Raw genomic sequence first — 25,317 nt, 5'->3', positions numbered from 1 at the left:
CATGTTCCCTAGCTAGGTCGGAACGTCTGCAAGAAAACCATCAAGCTCAGAGAGCACCAAGGACCCTGCAGTTAAAACCTCGAACTACAAATATTGGTACAGTCTTAAATTTCCAAATCTACTTCTAATTATCTCATGTTGAATGGTATAGAACAACCCCACTCCCTTCTAGCACTGGGATGTTATCTAGCTGGGTCATGAAAACGCAACTAACAAGCTCAGAAAGCACCAAGGACCCCACAGTTGCCCTCTTCCTCCTCCTCCTTTTCCACCCCCCCCGCTCCCTCTCTCCTCCTCCTCCCTCTGCAAACCCTTCTCTTTATATCCTTGCAACTGTATACAAACAGAGAGCAAACCTCACTCCTCCTAAAACGGATCATGTTCCCTAGCTAGGTCATGAAGAAACCATCCAGTTCAGAGAGCCCCAAGACCCTGTAATTCAACCCTGGACTACGAATATTATCCTCTATTGGTACAGTTTTAAATTCCAAATCTACTTCTATTATCTCATTTGAATGGTGTGAGAACACAACCCCCATTGCCTTCTAGCACTGATGATGTTACCTAGTTGGGTCACGAAACATCTGCAAGAAAACCACCAAGCTCAGAGAGCATCAAGGACCCCACAATTCTCCTCTTCCTCCTCCTCCTGGGTACTTGAGACCTGAGTACTTGAGAGACCGCCTGCTGCCAATCACCTCCACTAGACCGATTAGATCCCACAGATTAGGCCTCCTCCGAATTCCATCCGCTGGCCAGTGTCGACTGGGCGACTACTCGGAGGAGAGCCTTCTCTGTGGCTGCTCCGACCCTCTGGAACGAACTCCCCGTGGAGATTCGAAACCCTCACCACCCTCCAGACCTTCCCAAGCCCTCAAAACCTGGCTATTCCGACAGGCCTGGGGCTAAAAAGCTTCTACTCCCTTCTTGAATGGTATGACTGTTGTCGTGTTTTAAATTATGTATTGTTGCGCGTTGTTTTTAATTTTTGTCTGTATCCCCCTCCCTTAGTTGAGTTGTGAGCCGCCCTGAGTCCCCTTCAGGGGAAAAGGGCAGCATATAAATAAATAAACATTCAACACTTCCTTTTCCATCCCCCTCACTCTCATCCTCCTCCTCCCTCTACAACCCCCTTCCCTTCTCACACTGATGATGTTACCTAGATGGGTCAACAACTCAGACAGCACCAAGGAGCCCACAGGGACTGTTCTCAACTTTCTAACCCCCCAGTCCTTCCATCTGGTCAGAAAGAGAGCAAGTTTGACTCTCCCCAGCCCTTGTAGGAAGTCCGAGGGATTTAATTTACCTTGTTTGCTTCATTGATAAGCTGGATTTTCATAGATTCTTGGCTCAGCTGCAAGGAATCCAGCAGTGCCTATAAGGGGAACTTCCAGCTTTGATGCTTCTCTGACGCCTGGAGAGGGAAAACCACGGTTACTGGAGATTTCTTGGCCTCCAACACTCATTCCCCCAAGATAGCAGTCCCAGGGCCAATGCAGGCCAAATGCTGTCATCCCTCGGGGAATAAGGCTCCGTGTGTCTCCCATCTCTTCTCTTCCGCACAACTTACTTGCAAAAGGAACTCTGGTCGCAGGTCTTGAAGTTGCTTTTATCCACCGCCGAGACCGCCGCCAGGAGAAGAGCCAACCACACGACCGTTGACATTCTAGGTGGAACACGGAGAAGGAGACATTTTCATCTGCACCTCTGTAACTGTCTGGTTTGGCTCTGCAACCAACAAGGCAGACACAGACTTCAACGGAGGATTAGAATTGCAGAAAAAACAATGGCTGCCAACCTGCCTTCCGTTGAGGACCAGTATATTGCACGAGTCAAAAAGAGGGCTGTGAAAATATCTACAGACCCCCACATCCTGGACATAAATTGTTTCAACTCCTACCCTCAAAACGATGCTATAGAGCACTGCACACCAGAACAACTAATCACAAGGACATTTTTTTCTGGAATGCCATCACTCTGCTACACAAATAATTCCCACAACAGTCAAATTATCTACTAAGACTGTATTACTATTATTATTATTATTATCATCTTCCTTCCTAATACCTATCTCTTACCACTTATGACTATAACCACATTGCTTGTATCTTTAAAATTTATATTGCTTCGTTTTCTAGTATAATTTGATTGCTTATGAGTAACCTATGACTATCACTAAGTGTTGTATCTCATGATTCTTGATGAACGTATTCTATTTTATTTGTCTTTATGTACACTGAGAGCATCTGCACCTTGTGGGTCCAATCACACTTGGCCAATAAAAAATTCTCTTCTTCTCTTCCCCCTCCCAGAGGAAATAAAGAGGAGCGAAAGGGGAGTGGAGTTTGCAGAGACCATTAGTTCATTTAATTGGTTCGTGACCCTCCAAGACTCCTTGCCAAGTTTTGCAGATATCAGCCTGGCAGCTCTCCAAGCCAGATAAGGTCTGTGAGGGTAAATCCTCCCTTGAAAAACTTTGCTGGAGGTGAATGAGCAGAATTCACAGTCAATTAATAAAAGTTTTTTGTAGGGACCAGGAGTTTGCTTCATGCTCTTTCTGGGAACCCTCGGTTAGAACAAAGATTATCTATAAACGTCCTAGCAACATTAAGGATTAAAACCAGCTTTCTAAGTCCAGTGTTTGTCTAACTTGAGCACTTTTAAGTTGTGTGAACTTCATCTCCCAGAATTCCCCTGCCAGGAATTCTGGAGATGACATTCACGTATCTTGAAGTTGTCAAGGTGGACAAACCATCTTCTTCTTGTCCAAACCAGAGGAAAACCAGCGTCATAAAACAAGGAGGCAAAGGTCAGATTGATTCCGGGGCAAAGATCATTCCAATCTCCACATATTTTGCAACTAAAAGATTTAAGAGAAAAGTGGAGAGAGAGAGAGAGAGAGGGAGGGAGGGAGGAGGGAGGGAGGGATGAGGGGGGAGAGAGAGAGAGAAGAGAGAGAGAGAGAGAGAGAGGAGAGAGAGAGAGAGGAGAGAGAGAGACTTGGCTACCTTCAAGCTTGAAAAAATAATCCGATTTTAGAAGACTTTCCAAGAAAAGCTGCAAATAGTTCCCAAAAGTGATTTTTCCAAAAGGCAATCTGGACTATCTTGGGGGTTTTTTTTCCCCTTGTCCTTGAAAACGTGTTCGCTTCTCATTCTAGCAGCTTCTTCAGTTCTGAGTCAAAAATCCCCCTTGAGGCAGAAAGAGAACCTCCATGGCAGGAAGCAGTCTATAGGTAGTCCTCAACTTATGACCGCAATTGAGCCCAAAATTATTGTGGCTCAGTGAGACTTTGCCAGGGAGTTGGGTTCCCCCAATGTTACGACCATACTTCTTACATTCACTTTGCTGGTCACAAAGGGGATCATGTGACCTTGGGACACTACGACCGTCATAAATATGAGTCAGTTGCCAAGCGTCTGACTGTTGATCATGTGAATGGTGCAACAGTCGTAAGTGTGGGAACGGTCATAAGTCACATTTCTCAGTGCCGTTGCAGCTTCAAACGGTCGCTAAATGAGCTGTTATAACTCGAGGACTACCTATATCAGTCGGAGGAAGGAGGGAGGCTGCCTTCATAGGTTCCTGAGGAAAGAGCATGCATCACTTAGGCAAACCCTAAATGTTGGGACGGCAGCTCTCCCCATCATCCTTTCCCGGCTGGGGCTGATGGGTGCTGGAGTGAAGGACCTTTGAAAAGCACCCAGGGCTCTTCTAACCTTCTCGGAGCTCTCCCAAAAGCGCTGAAGACCAAGGGAGGCCCACTGCAGGGCTCGTTCCCTCGCTGGCATGGCGGGGACTACAAATCCCATCATCCCCTACAAACTGGGGAGGGGGGGTCGGTCGCAGGGTGGGCGGGGCGATTCCAACGCCGCGGAAGGTAAACTTGGGGTGCACTTTGACCAAGAAGGGAAGGGAGCCCCTCCCCACGCCTCTTCCAGGGAGGCCGCTCGGCTCAGGATGATGGTGATGTAGTCCTCCGCTCGGCAAAGGTCGGTTCTGGTGCCCTGCAGGAGGGGAAGCCGTGGGGTGGAAGGCGAGGAGGCAAAGGGGGGGTTGGAACGGGGTTCCTCAGAGGGGGGAACAGCCACATGGTCCCAGAACACAAAGGGAAACTGAGGCACGGTGTAGGGGGGAATTAGGGGGGGCATCCCCAAGTTCAAAATAGAACGAAGCAGGAATACAACAGAGGCTATTAAGAAAGGAAACCCGCTCGGGGGGGGCGACCCCACCCAGAAACACGTCGCCCCCCACCCCAAAGGAAAAAAAACCCCGATCGAGCCTCGCTTCTAACCTCCTGGGCGCCTCCGCCGCCGCCATCTTGGATTCTGCCGGAACCCGCCCCCCTTTCCTCCGCCGAGGCTAAGCCCCTCCTCCCCGCACGCCGACCTCCCATTGGCCTCCTCCGCCGGGCCCGCCCTCGCCATCCGCCAATCGTCAGAGACGACGACACGCGCTGTTCAGATGGCGCTTCCCATGTTCGACGTTAGAGGGGGGGATGCTGGCCGTCTACATTCTTTAGAAGAAATAGGGAGTTTGGCAAGAGCAGAGCGGCCCATGGCCTGCATGGGAGGGAAAGGCCACCCCTCCCATTATCCCCTGCTGCTGAGGATGATGTGGTGGTTGGCAGACCAGGTGCATGGAAACAGAAAGGTTGGTGGGTTTTTTTTTTTGCAATGCCCATTTGGCTTGGTTTTTGTTCATAATATTTTTTTATAATTATTAAAATTTTGCAGCACAATAAAAGTATTTTTTTTTCTAAAAAGAAATGAAAAAGTTAGGAAATAAGGGGGGGAGACCACGAAATTCTGACTTCCTCTCTTCTATTGGGTCCCCGGCATCTTATCTTTTTCCTTCGTTTTTTTAAACCTTTTTTTTTTAAAAAAATCCCCAATCTATAATCATCATTTCAATTTTTTTATACTCAAAGTCCACCCCCACCTCGCAGAGAAGGGGAAATTAAAATTTTCCCACTGTTCCAATTAGGAAGAAATGCAAAGAGCTGTAGTTCCTGCTTTTATTGATTGATTGTGCTCGGAATCAACTGAAGGAAGAGATGGGAAATCAATGTCCCTCCAGCTTTCGCCCTGTCACTCAATACCCGCAGTGCTGATGGTGGCTATATTTACCGCTGTCATAAACACTCTTGCGAAGGACTTCCTTGTTTAAAAATGTCTTTGTTTGGGAGGTAGGTTCTTGTGTGCATTAAACAAGATTGAGAAGAGAATGAAGGCGAAGAGGAGGAGAAAAAGAGGAAAGACGGACAGGGGTGGAAGTGGTGGTGTGGGGATGAGTGGAAGAGGAAGAGACGAGGAAGAGGAGGAAAGGAGGAGGATAGCAAAAAGGTAAGGAATAAAAAGAGGAAAAGGAAGGAAAGGAGAAGGAGGAGAAAAAAGAATAGAGGGGGAGGAGAAGAAGAAGGGAAAAGAGGAAAGAGGGAGAAGGAAGAGAAGAAGAAAGGAGGAAGAGGAAAAGGAATAAAGGAGAAAGAAGGGAGAAGGAGAAGGAAAAGAGAAGGAGGAAAAGGAATAGAGAGGAGGAAAAAGGGGAGAAGGAAGGAAGGGAAAGAGGGGAGGAGGAAGAAGAGAAGAAGAAGAAGGAGGAAGAGGAAAAGGAATAGAGGAGAAAGGGGGAGAAGGAAAGAAGGGAAAAAGAGGAAGGAGGAAAAGGAATAGAGGAGGAAGAAGAAGGGAAGAAGGAAGGAAGGGGAAAAGAGGGGGAGGGAGGAAAAGAAAAGGAGAAGCAAATGGAATAGAGGAGAAGAAAATGGGGGAAGAGGAAGGAGAAAAAAAAAAGGGAGGAGGAGAAAAAGGAGGAGGAGGAAAGGGAAGAGGAGAAAGAGGAAAGAAGAGACAAGGAAACAAGATGCGAATATCCATTCCCATATTTCCAACCTTCCCTTAGTCCTTCCTTAAATGCAAGTTGAAACCAATTAAAAAAACGGGAATAGAGAGAGACCCCTGAATTAAATCTTCCCTTCCCAAAGACCCTCCCTCTGCTTGCCCATCGAAGCAAACTTGCGCCAAAGCCTCGCACGGGCTTCCCCCCAAATTCCAATCCACGAAAGACCCCCCCCCATCTTCCCCCACCCCAAGCTCCCCCTAACCCACAGCACCCAAGGTCCTCTCCACTCCTTAACCACCCCCGAGTGCCCCTAATGGAACCGCCCCGAGAGCAGCCCCAGCCGGTCGATGTTCTTATGTACGACGCTGTGCAAGACGTAGAGGTATTTCCCCGCGTCGGTGTCTCGGGAAAAGTCCCGGAAGAAGAGGCCCGTGCTGGCGTCGAAGCTGAATTTTTGGGGCAGGGGGCTGTTGTCCCTCATGTAGTCCCAGACACTGAGAAGGAGCAGGTGGACCTCAAAAGGAGCCAGCTGGTCGAAGATCTCGTGCATGTTGCTCAGACGGGGGGCAGAAGGTGGCCTTCCCCCATGCAGGCCACCAGCGCGCAGGAGGCCTGCAGGGGCCAGGGGAAGCTGGTGGTGTCGTTCTCCCGGCAGGCCTCCCAATGAGCCATGAGCGTGGCCATCAGGCCCCGGAGCAAGACGGAGCAGTAACACAAAGCCGGCCTCCCGACGGCCACCAGCTTCAAGAGCTGGAAAAGCAAAGGGTTGTCGCGGAAGGAGCGCCCGATCCGGATGTCCCGTTCCACGGTGTTGCGGTGTGCTCCTCGGGGGGCCACGCCAGCTCGCTGTTGGTCACATCCGGGCACACCGTCTCCACCAGCACCACCGCGACCGTCTTGGCCGCCTCGGGGCTGATGGCGTTGCCCCGGGGCAGCTCGGAGGTCCCGAGCGCCCTGCCCCGCAGCACCTCAGCAAGAGGCTCAAAAAAACCTGGACGTTATGGGAGATCTGTTCGGGTTCTTGCCGTGTGACGCCTGGGCGGTTTTCAGGCCCCGGCCGATCACTCCCGCGTGGAACACAGACCAGACGCTGCCGGAGAAGTTCACGGCCGCCATGAAGCGCCGGTTGATGTCCAGGAGGGACAGCTTGGTGGCCTCCAGTGTGACGTCGTTCCTGGCGGCAGGGGCTCCACTGTGCCCCCGAAAAGCTCCGCGTTGCCCTGGTGCAGGGCGCCTTCCACCAGGTACTGCAAAATGGCCTTGCTGGCTGTGGGGGAAGCGCCACTCAGGCCGCAGAGGAGCCGGCTTGCATAGCTGATGCCCGCCGGAGATTTCTCCCGCAAAACCGAGAAGAAGTGATGCACGGACGAACGGATGAGGAACAGCAGGTGGGCCGGCCGGATGGCCCTGGGCATGGGGCAGACGGAGAGGAGCAGGCGGCGGCTTGGGCCACCTCCGGGTTGCTGTGTAGCAGCAGCTGCCCGAAGTCGTAGACGTGGGAGGAGACGGCCTGGCCCAGCTGGCGGCCCATGGAGGCCGGGCTCTCTCCTTCCCACTGCAGGATCAAGGCCAGGTTGCGGAAGAGCTGCGCCATGTGCTGCTCCGAGAGAAAGCCTGCGTGCAGCTGGCGCACGGACTTCTTCACCAGGGCGGCCAGCAGATCGGTCATGCAGGAGCTGAGGACGGTGTAGAGTTGGGTGGCGAGGCTCAGCTCCTCCTGGCTCTTGGCCAGGGTCAGCAGGTAGAAGAGGGCCTCGCTGGCACAGCTGGGGGTGGAGTAAACCGAGAGGAGGACCAGCAGCTGATGCAGCCAGAGAAACCGCTTCCTCTCCAGCTTCAGGGTCTCCATGCAAAGCTCCTGCGTGTGGTTCTTCAGGTCATCCAAAAACGGCACCGGGCGAGGATGGACCATCCGCCAAGCTGGCCGAGCCCCGTTTAAACCAGCTTCTGCAAGTTGAGCAGGCAGCAGCTGGATCAACCCGGTCGCAAGGCTTCCCGCACGCTGTCGTGGACCGCCAGGCCCGGGGTAGTTGATGACTGAGGCCGGCATGGCGGTGTTGACGAGGAACTGCAAAGTACGGTAGGCTCCTCCCGACGTCTGGCAGATGAGGTGCACCACGATGCTGACCATTTCTCCAGCTCGTCCGAGGCAGCAGCCGCAAAGTGCTGGTGCAGCTGGTTGAGGACGGCAGGCTTGAGTGACTCCACCAGCTCTGCGGAGATGGTGCTCAGCAAAGTGGGGGACATGACCGCCAGCTGCAGCAAGAAAGGGACGGTGGCCTTCTGCTGCTGGTCCCGCTGGGCCCCAGGCTCCTGTGAAACATCCTCAGCAACTCCTGCTTGATGCTTTCCGATTGGGCGCGACGCCAAGTGGCCCGAGGATGCCGACCACCGAGGCGATCTTCGGCACCCGCTTATCGGCTGCGGCAGAGCTGGGAAACAGGAGGAGATCGGACGACGCCGTCCCGTGCACGCAGAAGTCCTTCAAGCCGCAGGAGAGGGACCCGGTTGATGATGGTGTTGGGGAAGGAGGAGCCGATGTGGGCCACCACCCATCGAAGTGAGGCGAATGCTGGACTGACGTGTCCAACAGCGCGTCGACGCAAGCATCCGGCAGGTGTTAATCATGGAGGAGAGGCACTGGGTGTAAATCTCCATCAGAACAGCGGGTGGCTTTACAAGACATCCACAACTGCAACAGTTCGTTCAGGCTGCTGGCGTGGGGTACGTCGTGCCGCCCGGCGTATTTGCTACTCAGCTGCCCCATCAGGTCGAGGGACCAGGAGGGACGAGGGCGCCCAAGCTTTGGGGTTCAGGCGGACAAACTCCGATAAGACGGCTTGGATCTCCGACACCACGTCGTCCAGGTTAGGACCTGGGAGCGGAGGCCCCCCATCCCGCCGTCGCCGGCCCTCCCAGTTCCAAGAAGGTAGGTGCAGACGTATTCATCAAAGACCAATCCGGAGGTGCTCCAGCACGGCGCTGCGAGCGTGAGGCAAGTTGCGCAGCAGTAAAAATGGCACAACGAGCGTGTTCCTTGATGGTGAGCTTGTTCCCATGAATGGGGTCCACGCCACTGAGGAAAGCTTTGATCTCCTGGGCCAATTCTTGGGAACTGCAGGAGAAAGAAGAAAAGTCAACCCAGGTTTAGGGCACAGGTGATGTGGAAGATTCAAAGGCCCAAGATCATCCAGCTGGCTTCATGCCTATGGGAAGAACTAGCACTCCCACTCCCAGTTGCTAGTCTTCACCACCTGGCTCTCACCTTCCTATTAAAAATGTAAAGCTAGATATTTGTTGTGCATCATCCCCTTTATACTCATTTTTTTTAAAAACCACACCATTTGCAATACAATAGCAGAGGAAGGAAGGAGAGAAGAAAGAGAAGAAAGGGGGTAGGAAGGAGGGAGGGAAGGAGGGAGGGAAGGAAGGAGAGAAGGAAGGAGGGAAGGAAGGAGGGAATGTAGGAGAGAAGGAAGGGGGGAAGGAAGGAGGAAAGGAAGGGGGGAAAGGAAGGAGAGGAGAAAAGAAAGGAGGGAAGGAAGGAAGGAGGGAAGGAGAGAAGGAGGGAAGGGAAAGGAGGGAAGGAAGGGGAGTAGGAGAGAAGAAACGAGGGAAGGAAAGAGGGAGGGGAGGGAAGAAGAAGTAGGACCATTGTAAGATAAGATGGATCTATGGAATCTTAAGAAAGCAATCTTCAAATATATTGTCAACTGTAGGGGAAAATTTGTTATAAATACATATTATTAATAACAGTTATGAGATCATATAATTGTGAATGTATATGTGAAATTGATAAATAAAATAGTAGAGTTGGAAGGGACCTTGGAGGTCTTCTAGTCCACCCCCTGCCTAGGCAGGAACCCTATTCCATTTCAGATAATGGCTATCCAACATCTTAAAGACTTCCAGTGTTGGGGCATTCACAACTTCTGGAGGCAACTTCTGTTCCACTGATTGTTTCATTGATCATCATCTCCATCCTCGTTTTTTTTTAAAAGTTCATGGATCATCACCCTGTCCTCATGTTTTTTTTTTAAATATTGATCATCTCCATCCTGATTTTTAAAAAAAAAATATTTATGGATCATCATAACCTCATTTTTTAAAAAATATCCTTTATTAATAGCCTTCATCTTCATCCTCTTATTAATAACCTTCATCTTCATCCACTTAAAAAAAGATAACATTTGCGGATCATCGTATTCTTATTTTAAAAAATAGCATTTGCTGATCATCATATCCTCATTTTAAAAAAAAGTAACATTTACAGATGGCCACATCCTCATTTTTACTGATCTTTATATCCTCATTTTAAAAAATAACATTTACTGATCATATCCTCATTTTTTTTAAAAAAAATGACATTTGCTGACCATATCATTTTTAAAAATCACATTACTGATCTTTATATCCTCATTTTAAAAAATAACGTTACTAATCATATCATTTTTTTAAAGACATTTATATCATTTTTTAAAATCATTTGCTAAACATCATCTTCACTCTCATTTGAAAGAAGCCTAACATTTATTGATCATTTTAAAAAGCGAGTCTTTTTAGCAGCTAGAATTGTATTTGCACAATATTGGAAAAGTAAAGAGATTCCTACTGAAGAGGTGGGTGATTAGGAAAATACTAGAATGGTGCAGAAATGGATAGACTAACCTAGCAATTTAAAGGAGAAGGAACAAACTGCTCATTATATGACATGGGAAGCTTTTACCACGGTTAGAGAATCAAAAAGGAAATTGGAAATAATTGGAAAAAGACAACAAGCAGAAGATATAGTAAGAGAGAGATAAGAATAAAATGGCAACTGATAGCAGGAGTATGATGAGAATAAGCATGTTTAATGTTATTGTTGTATTTTTATTAGAAGAAATGTTATGAAAGGCAATGAAGATTTGCACACGGTATCATTTTTTTCAGTGTATTATAGCAATAGCAATAGCAGTTAGACTTATATACCGCTTCATAGGGCTTTCAGCCCCCTCTAAGCGGTTTACAGAGTCAGCATATTGCCCCCAACAACAATCCGGGTCCTCATTTTACCCACCTGGGAAGGATGGAAGGCTGAGTCCACCCTGAGCCGGTGAGATTAGAACCGCTGAACTGCAGATAGCAGTCAGCTGAAGTGGCCTGCAGTACTGCACCCTAACCACTGCGCCACCTCGGCTCTTTCTAATTATTATAATTAATAATTATATTAATTAGCATTATCTAATTATCTAAGTATCTAGTATTATAATTTGTGGAAGGATGTTGCACAGAAAATATTTGCACCCAAACGACAAGCTGCTTACGGGAGATGAAATGTTTATATTTTAAAAAAATTGAAAATAAATAAAAAAAACCTTAAAATAAATAATAAGGCATCTTTTTTTTAAAAAAAAACCAGTATTTACTGCCCATGGACAGCACCATCCTCGTTTTAAAAAGTTAATTAATTAATTGCAAGCATTAATTGACCCTCCTTTCTCCCCCCCTTTCTCTGCCCCCCTTTGCACCCCCATTTGCAACTTTGCAAAGGCCAGGGATCACCATGGCAACACTGAACAGTTGGGGGGGGGGGGAAACGATGCACCCCCCCCCCCCCTTCGAAAGCCCCCCCCCCCGAAGAGAATGATCTCCAAGCCTCCCTCCTCCTCCCCCCCCTCCCAACTACCTGAGCGACGGAGGCACAGCGGCCGGTTTGGGGCTGGGGGCCGACCCCGGAGGCCCCACCACCCCCGCCGGATCGCACAGAGCGGACATGCAGACACACCGGCCGAGACGCCTAGAAACGGCTAAAAAAAAAACCTTTTTTCCCCCCTCTCCTCTTGTTTTCCTCTTTCGCGCCTGCGCGCGCTGGGCCCCGAGCATGGGGGAAGAATTAAAAGGGTGCACCGAGGGCGACGCTTGAGAAGAGTCCCGATGGGCTCTTCCGACTCCGAAACGAACGTTCCGCACAGGTCGAAGCAGCTTCCTAGAGCTTATTGTTTAGAATAGAATAGAATAGAATAAGAGCAGAATAGGAGTAGAGGAGAATAGAATAAGAGCAGAATAGAATAGAATAAGAGCAGAATAGGAGAATAGAATAGGAGTAGAGGAGAATAGAATAGAATAGAGCAGAATAGGAGTAGAGGAGAATAGAATAAGAGCGAATAGAATAGAATAAGAGCAGAATAGGAGAATAGAATAGGAGTAGAGGAAAATAGAATAGAATAAGAGCAGAATAGGAGTAGAGGAGAATAGAATAAGAGCATATAGAAGTAGAGGAGCATAGAATGAGAGTAGAGAATAGAATAGAATAAGAGCAGAATAGAATAGAATAGAATGGAATTCTTTATTGGCCAAGTGTGATTGGACACACAAGGAATTTGTCTTGGTTTCAGCTTCAGCGAAACGTAACAGTTGGAACCATTACTATTATATACAGACTCAGCCCAACGTCATATTCATAACTGCATATTCAAAACATATTCAACTATTCTGCTTGGATGTTAGGCAGCTTCAGTTCAATTTAACAATTATTAAGATAACCTGTCTTTTTTTTTTAGTCTGAGCACTGGCACACATTAAAAATGAAATTCTGTTGCCTGATCTCAATAGCATGTGTACCTATCCATACCAAGTGCTATATAGATACATGAAAAGAATAGGAATACAAATAAGAATAGAACAGAGAGAGTTGGAAGGAACCTTGAAGATCTTCTAGTCCAACCCCCTGCTTAGGCAGAAAACCCTATACCATTTCAGACAAATGGTTATCCAATCTCTTCTTTAAAACTTCCAGTGTTGGAACATTTACAGCTTCTGGAGGCATGTTGCTCCACTGATTAATTGTTCTGTCTAATGTGGTATATGGAACAAAACTATGACTAAATCTAGATGTCCTGTTTCGGATACCAAGAACCCCCGCCCACTCTTCCAGAAGGTAACAAGGAAAACAGGTTGTGAACAGGATGTGTAGTGTCCCAGACAATCCTGCAGTCGTGCCAGCCACATGACCATAGAGACATCTTTGGACAGCGCTAGCTCTTTGGCTTTGAAACGGAGATGAGCACCACCCACTAGAGTCAGGAAGGACTAGCACACATAATTTCATATGGCTCAGTGTGGTCAATTTGTGCATTCAAGCTGTTCTGACTCCAGGCAAGACCAGTCAATATGGTTTTCTGCACATAACTGGCTCCCATGTCATAGTTTTAACTGTGTTTAGATAATAGCCACTATCAAATGCACTATGCCTTAACATAATGTACCAACTAGCCATTCTTTTCCTTCCTCCTCACAACACAAAATAGCAATAGCAGTTAGACTTATATACCACTTCATAGGGCTTTCAGCCCTCTCTAAGCGGTTTACAGAGTCAGCATATCATCCCCAACACAATCCAGGTCCTCATTTACCCACCTCGGAAGGATGGAAGGCTGAGTCAACCCTGAGCCGGTGAGATTTGAACAGCCGAACTGCAGTCAGCTGAAGTAGCCTGCAGTGCTGCATTTAACCACTGCGCCACCTCAGCTCTGATTATAAATAAATATATTTTATAAATTATTTATAAATTTTATAAATAAATTTTATAAGTAAAATAGTAACGCAAGAAACAGGTTTTTTTTGACAGTTTATTATATGGATCAGAACACAATTTGAACACGTGAAAGCAGAAATGTCTCTCTGTGCTCTCCCTTTTCAACTGAAATTGGTTGCCAACGCTGAAAAAAAGTTGGTGTTTCACATATATGCAGATTAACTATATACACGAACAGTTCCAGGTATTTGTGCCATAATCTGGCACGGCCACTGAGGTTCTTAAAACTACCACCCACACCAAGCTTCTGTCTTATCAAGCACCCCTTTTAACTTCAGACTAGCTTTAAACTTTAAACAATTTTGTAACTCCTCAAATTCAGGAATTCGGAGCTGCTCGCCAAAAGGAAAAGGGACCAGTCTCACTGTCTCAAAGCGTGGTCCGATGAGTTTTAAATTCCTTGTTAAAAGCAAACAAACTTTATGGAGCTAAACTAGTTCAAAAGCTGATTTTTCTAGTTTTTGGTTACCTGTCTTTTTTCCTCCTATCCCCCTTCCCTCTCCCCAGCCCTACCCCGACTTGGAATCCTGTCCCTAGTAGGCTGAGAAAGAGAAAAGAAACTGGTTTTCAAGATTTCAGAAGCCAGAGGTTCAGCTTTCCAATCCTGGTGTCACGTCAGCTGCCACCATCTCAACATCTGGACAGTCTTTGGAGTTACCTCCTCCTTTTTCTTCTTCTTTTTTCCACCCCGGGCTGGAGAAACATCAACTGTACAAAAAGGAAAGATGGAAACAGTGAAAAGTCAGCACGTTTGCAAAGACACAAAGCTGCCCTCTTCTGCATTTCTCTGATCCAATTTCCAGCGAGTGGTTGAAGTACAAACAACCCTCGATTTACAATCCAAATTGTGAATTTTGGTCAGCAAATGACATGGTCCTTAAGCGAGTCATACAGCCATAAAGAAAAATCCAAATTCCCCTGTAGACTGTGCCAGAGGTTGAATCACAATGACTGCAAGCATCGTAAATTTGAGATGACTACCAAGCACGCAAACTACAATCAGGTGGACACGGAGCTGTTGTGACAGTTGTTAACTTTTAGGACCAGTCGTAAGTCACTTTATTCAGCACGGTCATAACTTTGAACCCTAATTAAACAAGTAGTCATAAATTGAGGACGATCTGAAGTTTTCATTGATTGGAAATGTTAGGATGGATGACTTTGGAAGATCTTTCTAATCTTACAATTCTAAATGATCCAAGAAGGATGGAATAACTGGGAGACAAAGCGGAAATTGTATTCTACAATAAAACCCTGCTTTTTAATAAACCAGCTAAGAAGATGGATACGTTTATGTGAGGGTTGTAAATCCAGCCCTGTATTTGATGAGGGGTGAATCGTGGTTTTCCTTGGAGTATACCTTACGATTAAGTAAAATAAACCAAGGTAGATTCTAAGAAAACACATTTTTATTGTAAAATAAATAACAAACTTACTGGCTAATAACTACATTCTGGTAAAATTTCTAGCCTACCACCTCATGGCAGGCAAACAGAAAGAGAAAGGCAAAAGGGACATGCGTAGTGGGCTTACAGAGAAGAATCAGTCTACTGTATGTCTTAGAATATAAGCACAGGTGGCAAAACATCGTGACAGTTTAGAATTTGTTCTTAGCCATCCCATGTTTCCTTGTGTGTTTATTCTTCCTTACTTCTCTGTTGTTTTATTATCCAATTCTCCTCAATCTACGTAGCCCTTTATAAACTCCAGAATCAAAGAGATTTATTTTTATTCCTGCATCTCACACTACTCTACTATCACAAGAAAAAAGGAAGTATAACAAAATTAAAGAATCTTCTGAATTGCTTTAAAGGCAACCATTAAGCGTTGATCACAAGAGAGAAGAACAGAACACTTCTATCTTCCATCTTCTATGAACGATGCAAGGCCACATTCTTTTCTCCAACTAGAGAGAAGAAAATTTACCCTGCATTTCTGCTTTTGCCTTAGTGGCGTGACGAATTTGTTTCAGCAGTTTCCTCTTCTTCTTTCCCGAGAGAGTAATATTTGCCCGCGAACTAGATCTGGAAGAGAAGAAGGTAATTACAAATAGAGAAGAAATATTTTGAGGTCAATTCGGGAATTTAGGGGAAAAAAATGTTCTTCTAAATCACTGCTTCTCAGCCTCACCAACTTTAATGTGGGTAGACTTCGATTCCCAGAATTCCCCAACCAGCATATTTTGAGGGATGGACTTCAACTCCCAGAATCCCCAGGCAGCAGCCTTTAAGATGGGTGGACTTCAACTCCCAGGATTCCCCAGGTCAGAAAGATAACTTGAGAGTTTTGTATTACAGCATTTCATTGGCTTGCACATTTTTCTTCCCCAGAAATAAACAACCAACCAAAGCGAACACGACTCACGATCGCTTTTTCAGGTGATGCACGGTGATAAGATCTTCATCCACCACAGCTCCCACAATCCGGTGTTTCTTTCTCTTCTCCTTGCTCAGGACACGGCGCCGCTTGAAGAGTTTTTTCCGCAGCTCCTGACACAAGAGAACAAGAAGCCTTTACAAGGAGCCACCGCCATAAAAATGAAATAAACCGCAGAAAAATGGCAGTTGGGCACATCAAACATGCCTTTATCCCAAGCGTGTTTAACCTCCACTAGAAGTTAGTGGGTCAGAGGCATCAGTAACTGAGTTTAAACACGCTTAGGATAAACATCTAGAGATTAGATAGATGGACGGACAGAGAGATGATAGACAGAGACACATAAGATATATATATATAGATGTAAGGGAGGGAGGGAGAGCGGGGAGAGAGGGAGGGAGAGAGAGAGAGAGAGAGAGAGAGAGAGAGATAAAGAGATAGAGATAGCGGGGAGGAAGGCAGGTATGATGGAAAAAGAGAGAGCAGAAAAAAATTGATATAGATAGATAGATAGATAGATAGATAGATAGATAGACAGACAGACAGATATAGAGATGGGGGAGGAAGGAAGGTATGATGGAGAGAGAGCAGGAAAAATTGATTAGATAGATAGATAGATAGATAGATAGATAGATAGACAGACAGACAGACAGACAGACAGACAGATATAGAGATGGGGGGAGGAAGGAAGGTATGATGGAGAGAGAGCAGGAAAAATTTATTAGATAGATAGATGATAGATAGATAGATAGATAGATAGATAGATAGATAGATAGATAGATAAAGATATAGAGATGGGGAGGAAGGCAGGTATGATGGAGAAAGAGAGAGCAGAAAAAAATGGATATAGATAGATAGATAGATAGATAGATAGATAGATAGACAGACAGACAGACAGACAGACAGATATAGAGATGGGGGGAGGAAGGAAGGTATGATGGAGAAAGAGAGAGCAGGAAAAATTGATATAGATAGATAGATAGATAGATAGATAGATAGATAGATAGATATAGAGATGGGGGGAGGAAGGAAGGTATGATGGAGAGAGAGCAGGAAAAATTGATTAGATAGATAGATAGATAGATAGATAGATAGATAGATAGATAGATAGATAGATAGATAAAGATATAGAGATGGGGAGGAAGGCAGGTATGATGGAGAAAGAGAGAGAAGAAAAAAATGGATATAGATAGATAGATAGATAGATAGATAGATAGATAGATAGATAGATAGATAGATAGATATAGACAGACAGACAGACAGACAGACAGACAGATATAGAGATGGGGGAGGAAGGAAGGTATGATGGAGAAAGAGAGAGCAGGAAAAATTGATATAGATAGATAGATAGATAGATAGATAGATAGATAGATAGATAGATAGATAGATGATAGATAGATGATAGATAGATAGATATAGAGATAGGGGGGAGGAAGGAAGGTATGATGGAGAGAGAGCAGGAAAAATTGATTAGATAGATAGATAGATAGATAGATAGATAGATAGATAGATAGATAGATAGATAGATGGATGATAGATAGAGAGATAGAGAGATAGATAGAGAGAGAGAGAGATAGAGAGATAGAGAGATAGATGGGTTGGGAGGAAGGTATGATAGATGATAGATGATGGATGGATGGAAGGAGATAGCAATTGAGAGAGAGATAAAGGAAGACAGACAGAAAGAAAGGAAGGAACACAGGAATTCAGATAGAGAACGAAGGAAGGAAAGAAGAAAAGAACAGATAGAAATTAAAATAGATAATAAGCTCTTTAATTTTTTTAAGAAGTTAAAAAATACCCTTTAATTAAATAAATGAATAAATAATAACCCCTAACCCAAGGCCCATAAGAAATAATCATTTTTAAAAATATTAAATATGTTAGAATTACCGTCCGCGGCCGGTTAATCTTCCCGGAAGGAGCCACCATGCTGAAAACCACGTGGCCCACTTCTTTCCCTTAGGTTTTAATTTCCGGGTAGACGCCGCGGATTACGTGACACAGACGCACGCCACATCCTGATTGGTCCAAACAAAGCGGCCAATCAGAACGGGCATGGGGGAGGGCTCCGTCTCGGAGTATTTATGAATGGACCACGTGGCGACCTGCCTTTCTTTTGGAAATGGTTGCTGCCTGCAGAGAGGAAGGAAAGCGAGGTAGGTCTCTTTTCTTTCCAAAGGGATCGAGTGGATCCCTAGCCCGTGCTTCTCTTTGGATTCAAGACAAGAGCTCGATTTTACCCTGCTCTGGAGAGAGCTGGTCTTTTTCCCGGTTTTATTAATTAATAGTCTTTCTCTCTTTTTCTCCCTTTCTTCCTTCCTGTCTTTTCCTTCTATCTTTTATCTTTCTCTTCCTTCCATTTTTTTCCTTTCTTTCCCTTTCTCCTCTTCTTTTCCTCGCTTTCTGTCACTTTCTTTTCTTTCCCTTTTCTTTCATTCTTTTTTTCTTTCTTCACCTTCCTTCCTTTCATTCTCTTTCCTTTTTTTTCCTGTCCCTTCATTCTTTCCCTCCCTTTCATTCTTCCTCTTCCTTCCTTTGTCTCTTTCCCTTCTTCCTGATAAATCAAGCCCTCCCTTTCTTGGGAGGATCTTATATTCTCTTTTCTTTCTCTCTTTTTCCCTTTTCTCCTTTTTTCATCTTTCTGAAAAATCAAAGCTTCCCTTTCTTCGCAAGGTGTTATATTCCCTTTTCTTTCTTTCTCTTTTTTCCCTTTTCTCTTTTTTTTCTTTCTTCCTAAAAAAATCAAAGCCTCCTTTTCTTGGCAGGATGTTACATTCTCTTTCTTTCTTTTCTCCTTTTTCCATCTTTCTGAAAAATCAAAGCCTCCTTTTCTTCTTCGCAAGATGTTATATTCCCTTTTCTCTCTTTTTCCCTTTTCTCTCTTTTTCCTTCTTCCTAAAAATATCAAAGCCTCCTTTTCTTCTTCGCAAGATGTTATATTCCCTTTTCTCTCTTTTTCCCTTTTCTCTTTTTTTCCTTCTTCCTAAAAATATCAAAGCCTCCTTTTCTTCTTCGCAAGATGTTATATTCCCTTTTCTCTCTTTTTCCCTTTTCTCTTTTTTTCCTTCTTCCTAAAAATATCAAAGCCTCCTTTTCTTGGCAGTATCGGGTTTTCCTGTACCCGTTTCTGTAATGTGCGGAGGTAAAGAAATCCTACCCAATGTCATGTCTTCGGTGCCAGCAGTTTTCCCATCCGCTGGTTCTATCCTCAAACACTGGGACATGGCTGATTCCCCCTTAACGTACAGGTAGTCCTCGGCATATGACCACATTTCTGTTGCTAAACAAGACAGTTGTGCGCTTCGTCTCATTTTACGGCCTGCTGTTGCTAAGGGAATCAGTTAAGCTCGTGACACATCTGTAAAATGAATTTGGCTCCCTCGTTGACTTGTCAGCCGGTCACAAAGGGGGGATCCGTGACCCCAGGACACTGCCGCCGTCATAAACATGAGTCAGACGCCAAGAGTCTGAATTTTCATCCCTTCCTCATGGGGATTGTGCCAGTGAACCTGTTTCTCTACTGTTCACGGAACCCTGCCACCGTCATAAAATTGAGTCAATGGGCAGGAGTCTGAATTTTTATTTATTTATTTTTTATTTAAAATGTGCAATTCAATTTGAATGAAGTACATGTAATGATTGTGGAAGAAACTGCACGAAATGTATTTGTAACCAATCGACACACTTTCTATAAGGATGATTCTTTTTTGTGTCTTTGTTTAATTAAAACAAAACTTTTCAAAAAAAAAAGGAGTGAATTTTGATGCTGCAACAGTCATAAGTGAAAAAATGGTCAAAAGTCCCTCTTTTTTTCCTAATGCTGTTGCAGCCTCGGTCACTAAAAGAAACCGTTGTAAGCCAAAGACTATAAGGCAATTTTTATCCATCCCTTCTAAGTTTATTTATTAAATTTCTACACCACCTGTCTTCCCCTAAGGGACTCTGATTGAGAGCAACATAATAAAACATTCCTGGCTGACAAACAGAAGGATGGATTAAGGCAGTGGTGGGATTCAGCCGGTTCGCACCTATTCGGGAGAACCGGTTGGTAACTTTCTAAGCAGTTCGGAGAACCAGTTTTTGGAAGAAATCTTTTGGTTTTTTTCCCACTTTACAGGGCTAATCCTGTAAGGAAGGCAGGAAGGAAACATTCTGGTGTTGTTTCTAGCCTCATCTTTATTGCCCTGCTTACAGAAACTGGGTGGGACGAGCTGATGTCCAGGTTGAGGAACCACTACGCTCCCTCACCCTCTCTGATCGCACGCCGCTTCACCTTCCGCCGCCGAGTGCAGAAGCCCGACGAATCCATCAGCCAGTTCCTAGAGGCTTTGCGCACCGTGGCCGCCCAGTGCGATTTTGCAGACCTGGAGGAGAACCTCGTGGAGCAGTTTGTATGCGGGGTCCGCGACGTGCAATTGCGCAGCCGCATGCTCCGGAACCACAAAATCACCTTGGTGCAAGCCGTGGAGACCGCGCGAGCCGCAGAACTCTCCGAACAATCCACGGCCGACATCGAACGCCTCCAGCTGAAACCCCCCGCGCAACCCGCCGCGGGGCCTTCCACCCAGACGAATCTCGTCGACGACCTCTCTCCTACCGAAGACGAGGAGGAGGAAACCGTCGGGCAAATGAGGACGCAGCCGAAGCGGAGGCCACACCAGCAACCACCGACGCCAGCTCAGCCAGCCTCAAACGCCCCTTGCCGCGGATGCGGCGGCCGCCACAGCCGCGCATCCTGCCCGTTCCGTTCTGCCGTCTGCCGCCGCTGCCGAGGAGAAGGACACCTCGCCAAGGTCTGCCGGGCTCTCGTGCCAGCCCCATCATTCATGCAGCCCAGCGACCAGCGCCAGGCACCGCAACGCCGCCAACAGCCACGTCCCGCGAGGCGAGCTGAGGACTGCCACTCGACCTACCAGCCCTCCAGCGCCGACTGCGTGGTCTACCAGGCTTCCCACGTTCCCGCCGGCGATCGCAAAATCAGCACCGCCGTCCGACTCGAAGGTCAGCTTTGTCGAATGGAGGTGGACTCCGGGTCTTCCCGTTCTCTCCTATCTTGGGCCCTGTTTTCCCGCCTTTGTCCCGGGGTTCCCCAGAGCCAATTGCGCCCCGTCGGGGTCTCCCTCCTAGACTACCAGGGAAATGGGATTCCCACGGCAGGGATATTCCACATCCGGGTGGAATACGGGGACTTTAAGGGGAAGCTCCCAGTTCTAATCGTCAGGAACGATCTGCCCGCTCTCCTTGGGTTGGATTGGTTTCCCGCCTTGGGCCTCACCATAGAGGGGGTGCACAGGGTAGTTCCCCTCACCGTAGACAGCGTTCTAGATGAGTTCGCAGATGTGTTCGATGGGAAATTGGGCTGTTATAAGGGCACCCCCATTTCCCTCTGCCTCGATCCCCAGGTCGCTCCCATTATCTAAGGCGAAGTGCCCATCAACCTGAGTGACATTGACTTGGCCACGCCCACATGACCACTGAGCCCCGCCTACCCAACTGGTCATTAGGGCAGAGAACTGGTTGGTGAATTATTTGAATCCCACCACTGGATTAAGGAAAAGGTTAAACAACGAGTGAAACCCTGCAAGTGAAAATTTTAATTTGGATAATCGATGGACGTATGTTTGGGGAAATGACTTCATGTATGCGACTCTGTTACAAAGGGGTGAGATATTTGGGGGGGGGGTAGAAAATGTGGCTTCTTGGTCTGAGCACATTTTGTTAGGATGACGCTATTTTGCTAATTTAATTCTCTTTTCTTTTGGCAAAGGTTTGGACAAGATTGAGGTGTGACCAAGAACAATGAAGATCGGCAAACAAAATGGGAAGGAAACCCACAAGTGACTTCCAAAGACTGTCGGAAAAATAAATCTGCAGTGTATTAATTTGATGTGTTTATTTCCCTGTCCCTAGATGTACTTTTTGAGTTATTCAAAGCTGTTGCCGATAATTACATTTTTTAAAAACAAATGTGATGATGTCCTTTTTTAAAAAATCAGTAAATCTCAAAGCTGGCATCCTACACCATTTAGATTTGGCACCTAGTAATAATGATTGATTATTAAGGGACGTTGTGGCTCAGTGACTTAAGACGCTGTGCTTGTCGATCAGAAAGGTCAGCGGTTCGAATCCCTAGCACTACATAATGGAGTGAGCTCCGGTTCCTTGTCCCAGCTTCTGCCAACCTAGCAGTTCGAAAGCAGGTAAAAAATGCAAGTAGAAAAATAGGGACCACCTTTGGTGGGAAGGGAACAGCATTCCGTGCGGCTTCAGTGTTAAGTCATGCTGGCCACATGATCACGGAGACATCTTCGGACAGCGCTGGCTCTTCGGCTTTGAAACGGAGATGAACACCGCCCCCTAGAGTCGGGAACGACTAACACATGTGCGAGGGGAACCTTCACCTAATAATAATTGAATATAGTTTGAGAATCGAAGTTTCTTCAGTGTATAACCCTGGTTTATGCCCAATTTAATCTAATTAATTTAAAATTTGTAAATTGACACATTTTTATTGTCTTGAGTTTTCTTATATGTAGATGGCTTTCTGTTTCATTTCTGTATAATAAAGTACATTTTAAAAGCTCAGGTTTCTGCTGAATTCATTAAAACACATTCAAAGTACTGTTTCAATGACTGCGTTTCCATGATACAAAACATTAAAGACTGTAACAAGTAAATGAGCACCTTGATTCAAAGACAAACCACTAATTCTGATTTATGGTTTCTTGAACACAACAACCATCTTGGAGAATAAAGCAAGAAGCTTTTGTTTAATACTCAATGGATACTATATCGTCATTTATCGACTCCCATAATCCCTTGCAGAGTGGGCAACTGAATGGAGCTAGCTATGTATTTATTGGCCGGATGCCGTACCTGTTGCCAATGAGGAGTTTCGTTCAGCAGATATATTCTCATTGTGCCGAGAGAAATATCTGCATCTTCACAGGATTGAACCCACAGCTTCCTGATTGTTATGTGAGAGATCCACCTCTAGGCCACAACTCCACTCAATGGATACTATAATTAGAGAAAATTTATTTATTCGTCTCCTGCCTTTATTTTTACAAATAACTTGAGGTGGTAAACACATCAAACACACCTTCCTTCCTTTTATCCCCACAACAACCTTGTGAGGCGGACTGAACTGAGGAATGGCTCCCAAGTCACCCAGCCAGCCTTCACGGCTAAGGCAGGACTAGAACTCACTACCTCCTGCTTTCTAGTTTTGATAATCTGAATCACATGACTAAACTGACTTGAGACCCAGCACAGAGAGTCCTCGAGTTACGACGACAATGGAGCCCATGGTTGGAACCTTGGAATGGATGTGTATTTCCTAGGACCCATCTTCCTGCTTGTCTTTTCCTCCTTTCTCTTCCTCTCCCTCCCTTCTCCTTCCTTCCCTCCCTTTTTTCTTCCCTTCCTGCTCATCTTTCCTTCTCACCTTTCCTCCCCCTCCATCTCTCCCTCCTTTTTGCTTCCTCCCCTCCCTTCCTCTCTCTTTCCTTCTCATCTTTCCTTCCTCTCCCTCTTTCCTTCTGATCTTTCCTCCCTCCCTCCCTTTCCTTCCTTTCCTCCCTCTTTCCTTTTTTCCTTCCTCTTCCTCCCTCTTTCCTAATCATCTTTCCTTCCTCTTCCTCTCTCCCTATTTTTACTTTCTTTTTTCTTTTCTTCCTTTCTGTTTTTAAATCTCTTTCCTCTTTCGCATTCTCCCTTTTTCTTCTTACTCCTTCCTCCCCAAACACATCCTGCCGCAATTCCCCCGCTTCCGTAATTCAAGACCCCACTGAGCCAGGAAGGTGGCATGGATGTTGGGGACTGAAGTGCCCATGTGATGCCCAAACACAGCTGCCGAGCGAGGGGAGGGGGGAGAGGACACCTGGGCCCACCATGCTGGGTTGGTGGGTCCCCTCTAGGAGAAGCCGCAGCAGAGCCCCCCCCCCGTCCCCCCACCGCCTCCAGCCCATCTCTGCCCGCCAAGCGCCTTTTGCAGGCAGAGGGGGGGGTGCTAGAGCCCCCCTCGGCCAGCTGAGGAATGACAGGAGAGGAGAGTGAAGGAGAGGCTGACTCACTATGCAAATGCTCCACCAATGGCCACCCGGACAGCCAGATAGCATGCTGGGAAACGCATAGAGGTGTGAAAGAACCCCTCTTTTCACCCCCCAATCCCCACACAGGAGATTCTGTTGCAGTCCAGCCGAAGCCAAGCCCTGGGCCAAATTGATCCCTTGGGATCTCTTTGCAACCCAGTCGTGCTCCCCGAAACCTGGAGGATCCTCCGCACGGGAGTCTCGGGCCTCATCCGCCAGGCTCCAGTATCGCTTCTCGGCCTTTTGGCTAAGATCAAGTGTAGTATCTGTTCTTATCAGTTTAATATCTGATATGTCCTCTATTTGAGGACTACATATTAAATGGATTTTTGGAACTGGGAGATGGAATAGGGGCTTGCTCCGTCCACTCCAAGCATCGGCCTGGTATTGCAGTACCTCCAGGAACGGTGCACCTCCCCCTGGGAGGAATCTCACTGGTTCAAAAAACAGATCTGGTTGGGAACCTTGTGGGGAGATCCACTGAGAGGGCCTTTGCTCAGGGATCTGGCTGCAGCCTCTGCCTCTCACCAGCTGCACCCATGTTAGATGGGCAGGTGGATGAATGGTGAGCTACTGGCTGGGATGATCAGTGGGTTAGGTTACCTCTGCCTTATAGATCATACCAGGATCCAGTTTAGGGGTAGGAAGGAGAGCTTAGTTGGGGAGTGGGTTAAAAAGTCTTTCAATGCTTTAAGAGCTCATAAAAGGATCTAGTCTTAAGCCAGGAAGGGGTGGGCTAAATTCTGGGGTGGTTTAAAAAGGATTTTAACTGCAATAAATCCTAAAAGGATCCAATTTAGGGGTAGGAAAGGGGGCTAAATTGGGGGGTGGGTTAAAATGCCAAATATGAAGAGGATCCAGTCTTAGCCCAGGAAGGGGGGGGGGTCTCAATTGAGCAGCGGCTTAAAAAGGTTTTCAATATGTAAGAAATCACACAAGGATCCAGACCACAAAGGGAACCTGAGTTTCTGAGGAGTGGGATCGAAAAAGGCTCTAAATGCCCAATAGATCATAAAAGGATCCGGTTTCGGGGTAGGAAGGGGGGCTAAATTGCAGGGTGCGTTAGAAAGGCATTCAGTGCCTTAACAGAGCAAAGAAGGATCCACTCTTAGGCCAGGAAGGGGTGCTAAATTGTGGAGCGGGTTAAAAAGGCTTTAAATATGTAATAAATCATAAAAGTATGACTTTTTAAATACAACCACAATCACGGAAACGTATTTTCGTTTTCCGCTATCATTTTGAACCATGGAGGCTAAAACCAATTTCGCTGTATTTCTTTTGTACAACGATAATAAAGACTTATGCTATAAAAGGATCCAGTCTTCGCTCAGGGAAGGGGTGAATTGGGGAAGACGGTTAAAAACCCTTTAAATATCTAACAAAACTGTAAAAGGATCGAGTCCTAGGCCAGGAAGCAGTGCTCAG

The 25,317-nt window shown here is 46.3% G+C and overlaps 3 protein-coding genes, 1 long non-coding RNA gene and 2 other non-coding genes across 6 annotated transcripts in view; 3 read left to right on the top strand and 3 right to left on the bottom strand.

Moving 5' to 3' along the window:
* The window catches only part of LOC116519966 (neutral alpha-glucosidase AB-like), a 35,611-nt gene extending 31,259 nt beyond the window's left edge, over window positions 1-4,352 (bottom strand). The window contains 3 exon segments of the mRNA XM_032234085.1: window positions 1,307-1,414; window positions 1,571-1,666; window positions 4,295-4,352. Of these exon segments, the coding sequence (XP_032089976.1) occupies window positions 1,307-1,339 (33 nt within the window). The 5' untranslated portion in view covers window positions 1,340-1,414; window positions 1,571-1,666; window positions 4,295-4,352.
* A 1,767-nt stretch (window positions 4,353-6,119) lies between these two features.
* Window positions 6,120-11,700, bottom strand: INTS5 (integrator complex subunit 5). Its single transcript, XM_032234077.1, is given in 19 exon segments — window positions 6,120-6,405; window positions 6,408-6,662; window positions 6,665-6,766; window positions 6,769-6,861; window positions 6,864-7,031; window positions 7,034-7,279; window positions 7,282-7,782; window positions 7,785-7,875; window positions 7,877-7,977; window positions 7,980-8,129; window positions 8,132-8,207; window positions 8,210-8,344; window positions 8,346-8,401; window positions 8,404-8,457; window positions 8,460-8,508; window positions 8,510-8,633; window positions 8,635-8,858; window positions 8,860-8,959; window positions 11,513-11,700. Coding segments are annotated over 19 exon segments (2,865 nt in total). The 5' UTR covers window positions 11,602-11,700; the 3' UTR covers window positions 6,120-6,154.
* Window positions 11,701-13,446: 1,746 nt separating this feature from the next.
* On the bottom strand, window positions 13,447-17,788 carry LOC116519968 (uncharacterized protein C11orf98-like). Its single transcript, XM_032234089.1, is given in 5 exon segments — window positions 13,447-14,070; window positions 14,073-14,128; window positions 15,347-15,444; window positions 15,785-15,909; window positions 17,690-17,788. Coding segments are annotated over 5 exon segments (378 nt in total). The 5' UTR covers window positions 17,729-17,788; the 3' UTR covers window positions 13,447-14,010.
* A 1,097-nt stretch (window positions 17,789-18,885) lies between these two features.
* Window positions 18,886-19,025, top strand: LOC116520310. The gene has a single exon (XR_004256755.1). It is a non-coding gene; the product is annotated as a small nucleolar RNA SNORA57 (small nucleolar RNA).
* Window positions 19,026-20,757: 1,732 nt separating this feature from the next.
* LOC116520021 lies at window positions 20,758-21,782 on the top strand. Its single transcript, XR_004256709.1, has 2 exons — window positions 20,758-20,800; window positions 21,567-21,782. It is a non-coding gene; the product is annotated as an uncharacterized LOC116520021 (long non-coding RNA).
* A 2,337-nt stretch (window positions 21,783-24,119) lies between these two features.
* LOC116520313 lies at window positions 24,120-24,310 on the top strand. Its single transcript, XR_004256758.1, has one exon. It is a non-coding gene; the product is annotated as a U2 spliceosomal RNA (small nuclear RNA).
* The last annotated feature ends 1,007 nt before the right edge of the window (window positions 24,311-25,317 follow it).

The sequence above is a fragment of the Thamnophis elegans genome, chromosome 17, assembly GCF_009769535.1.
Source record: "Thamnophis elegans isolate rThaEle1 chromosome 17, rThaEle1.pri, whole genome shotgun sequence".
NCBI classification, from domain to species: domain Eukaryota; kingdom Metazoa; phylum Chordata; class Lepidosauria; order Squamata; family Colubridae; genus Thamnophis; species Thamnophis elegans.
Note: the sequence above shows the minus strand (reverse complement) of the source record. Positions and strands in the feature narration are given on the sequence as shown.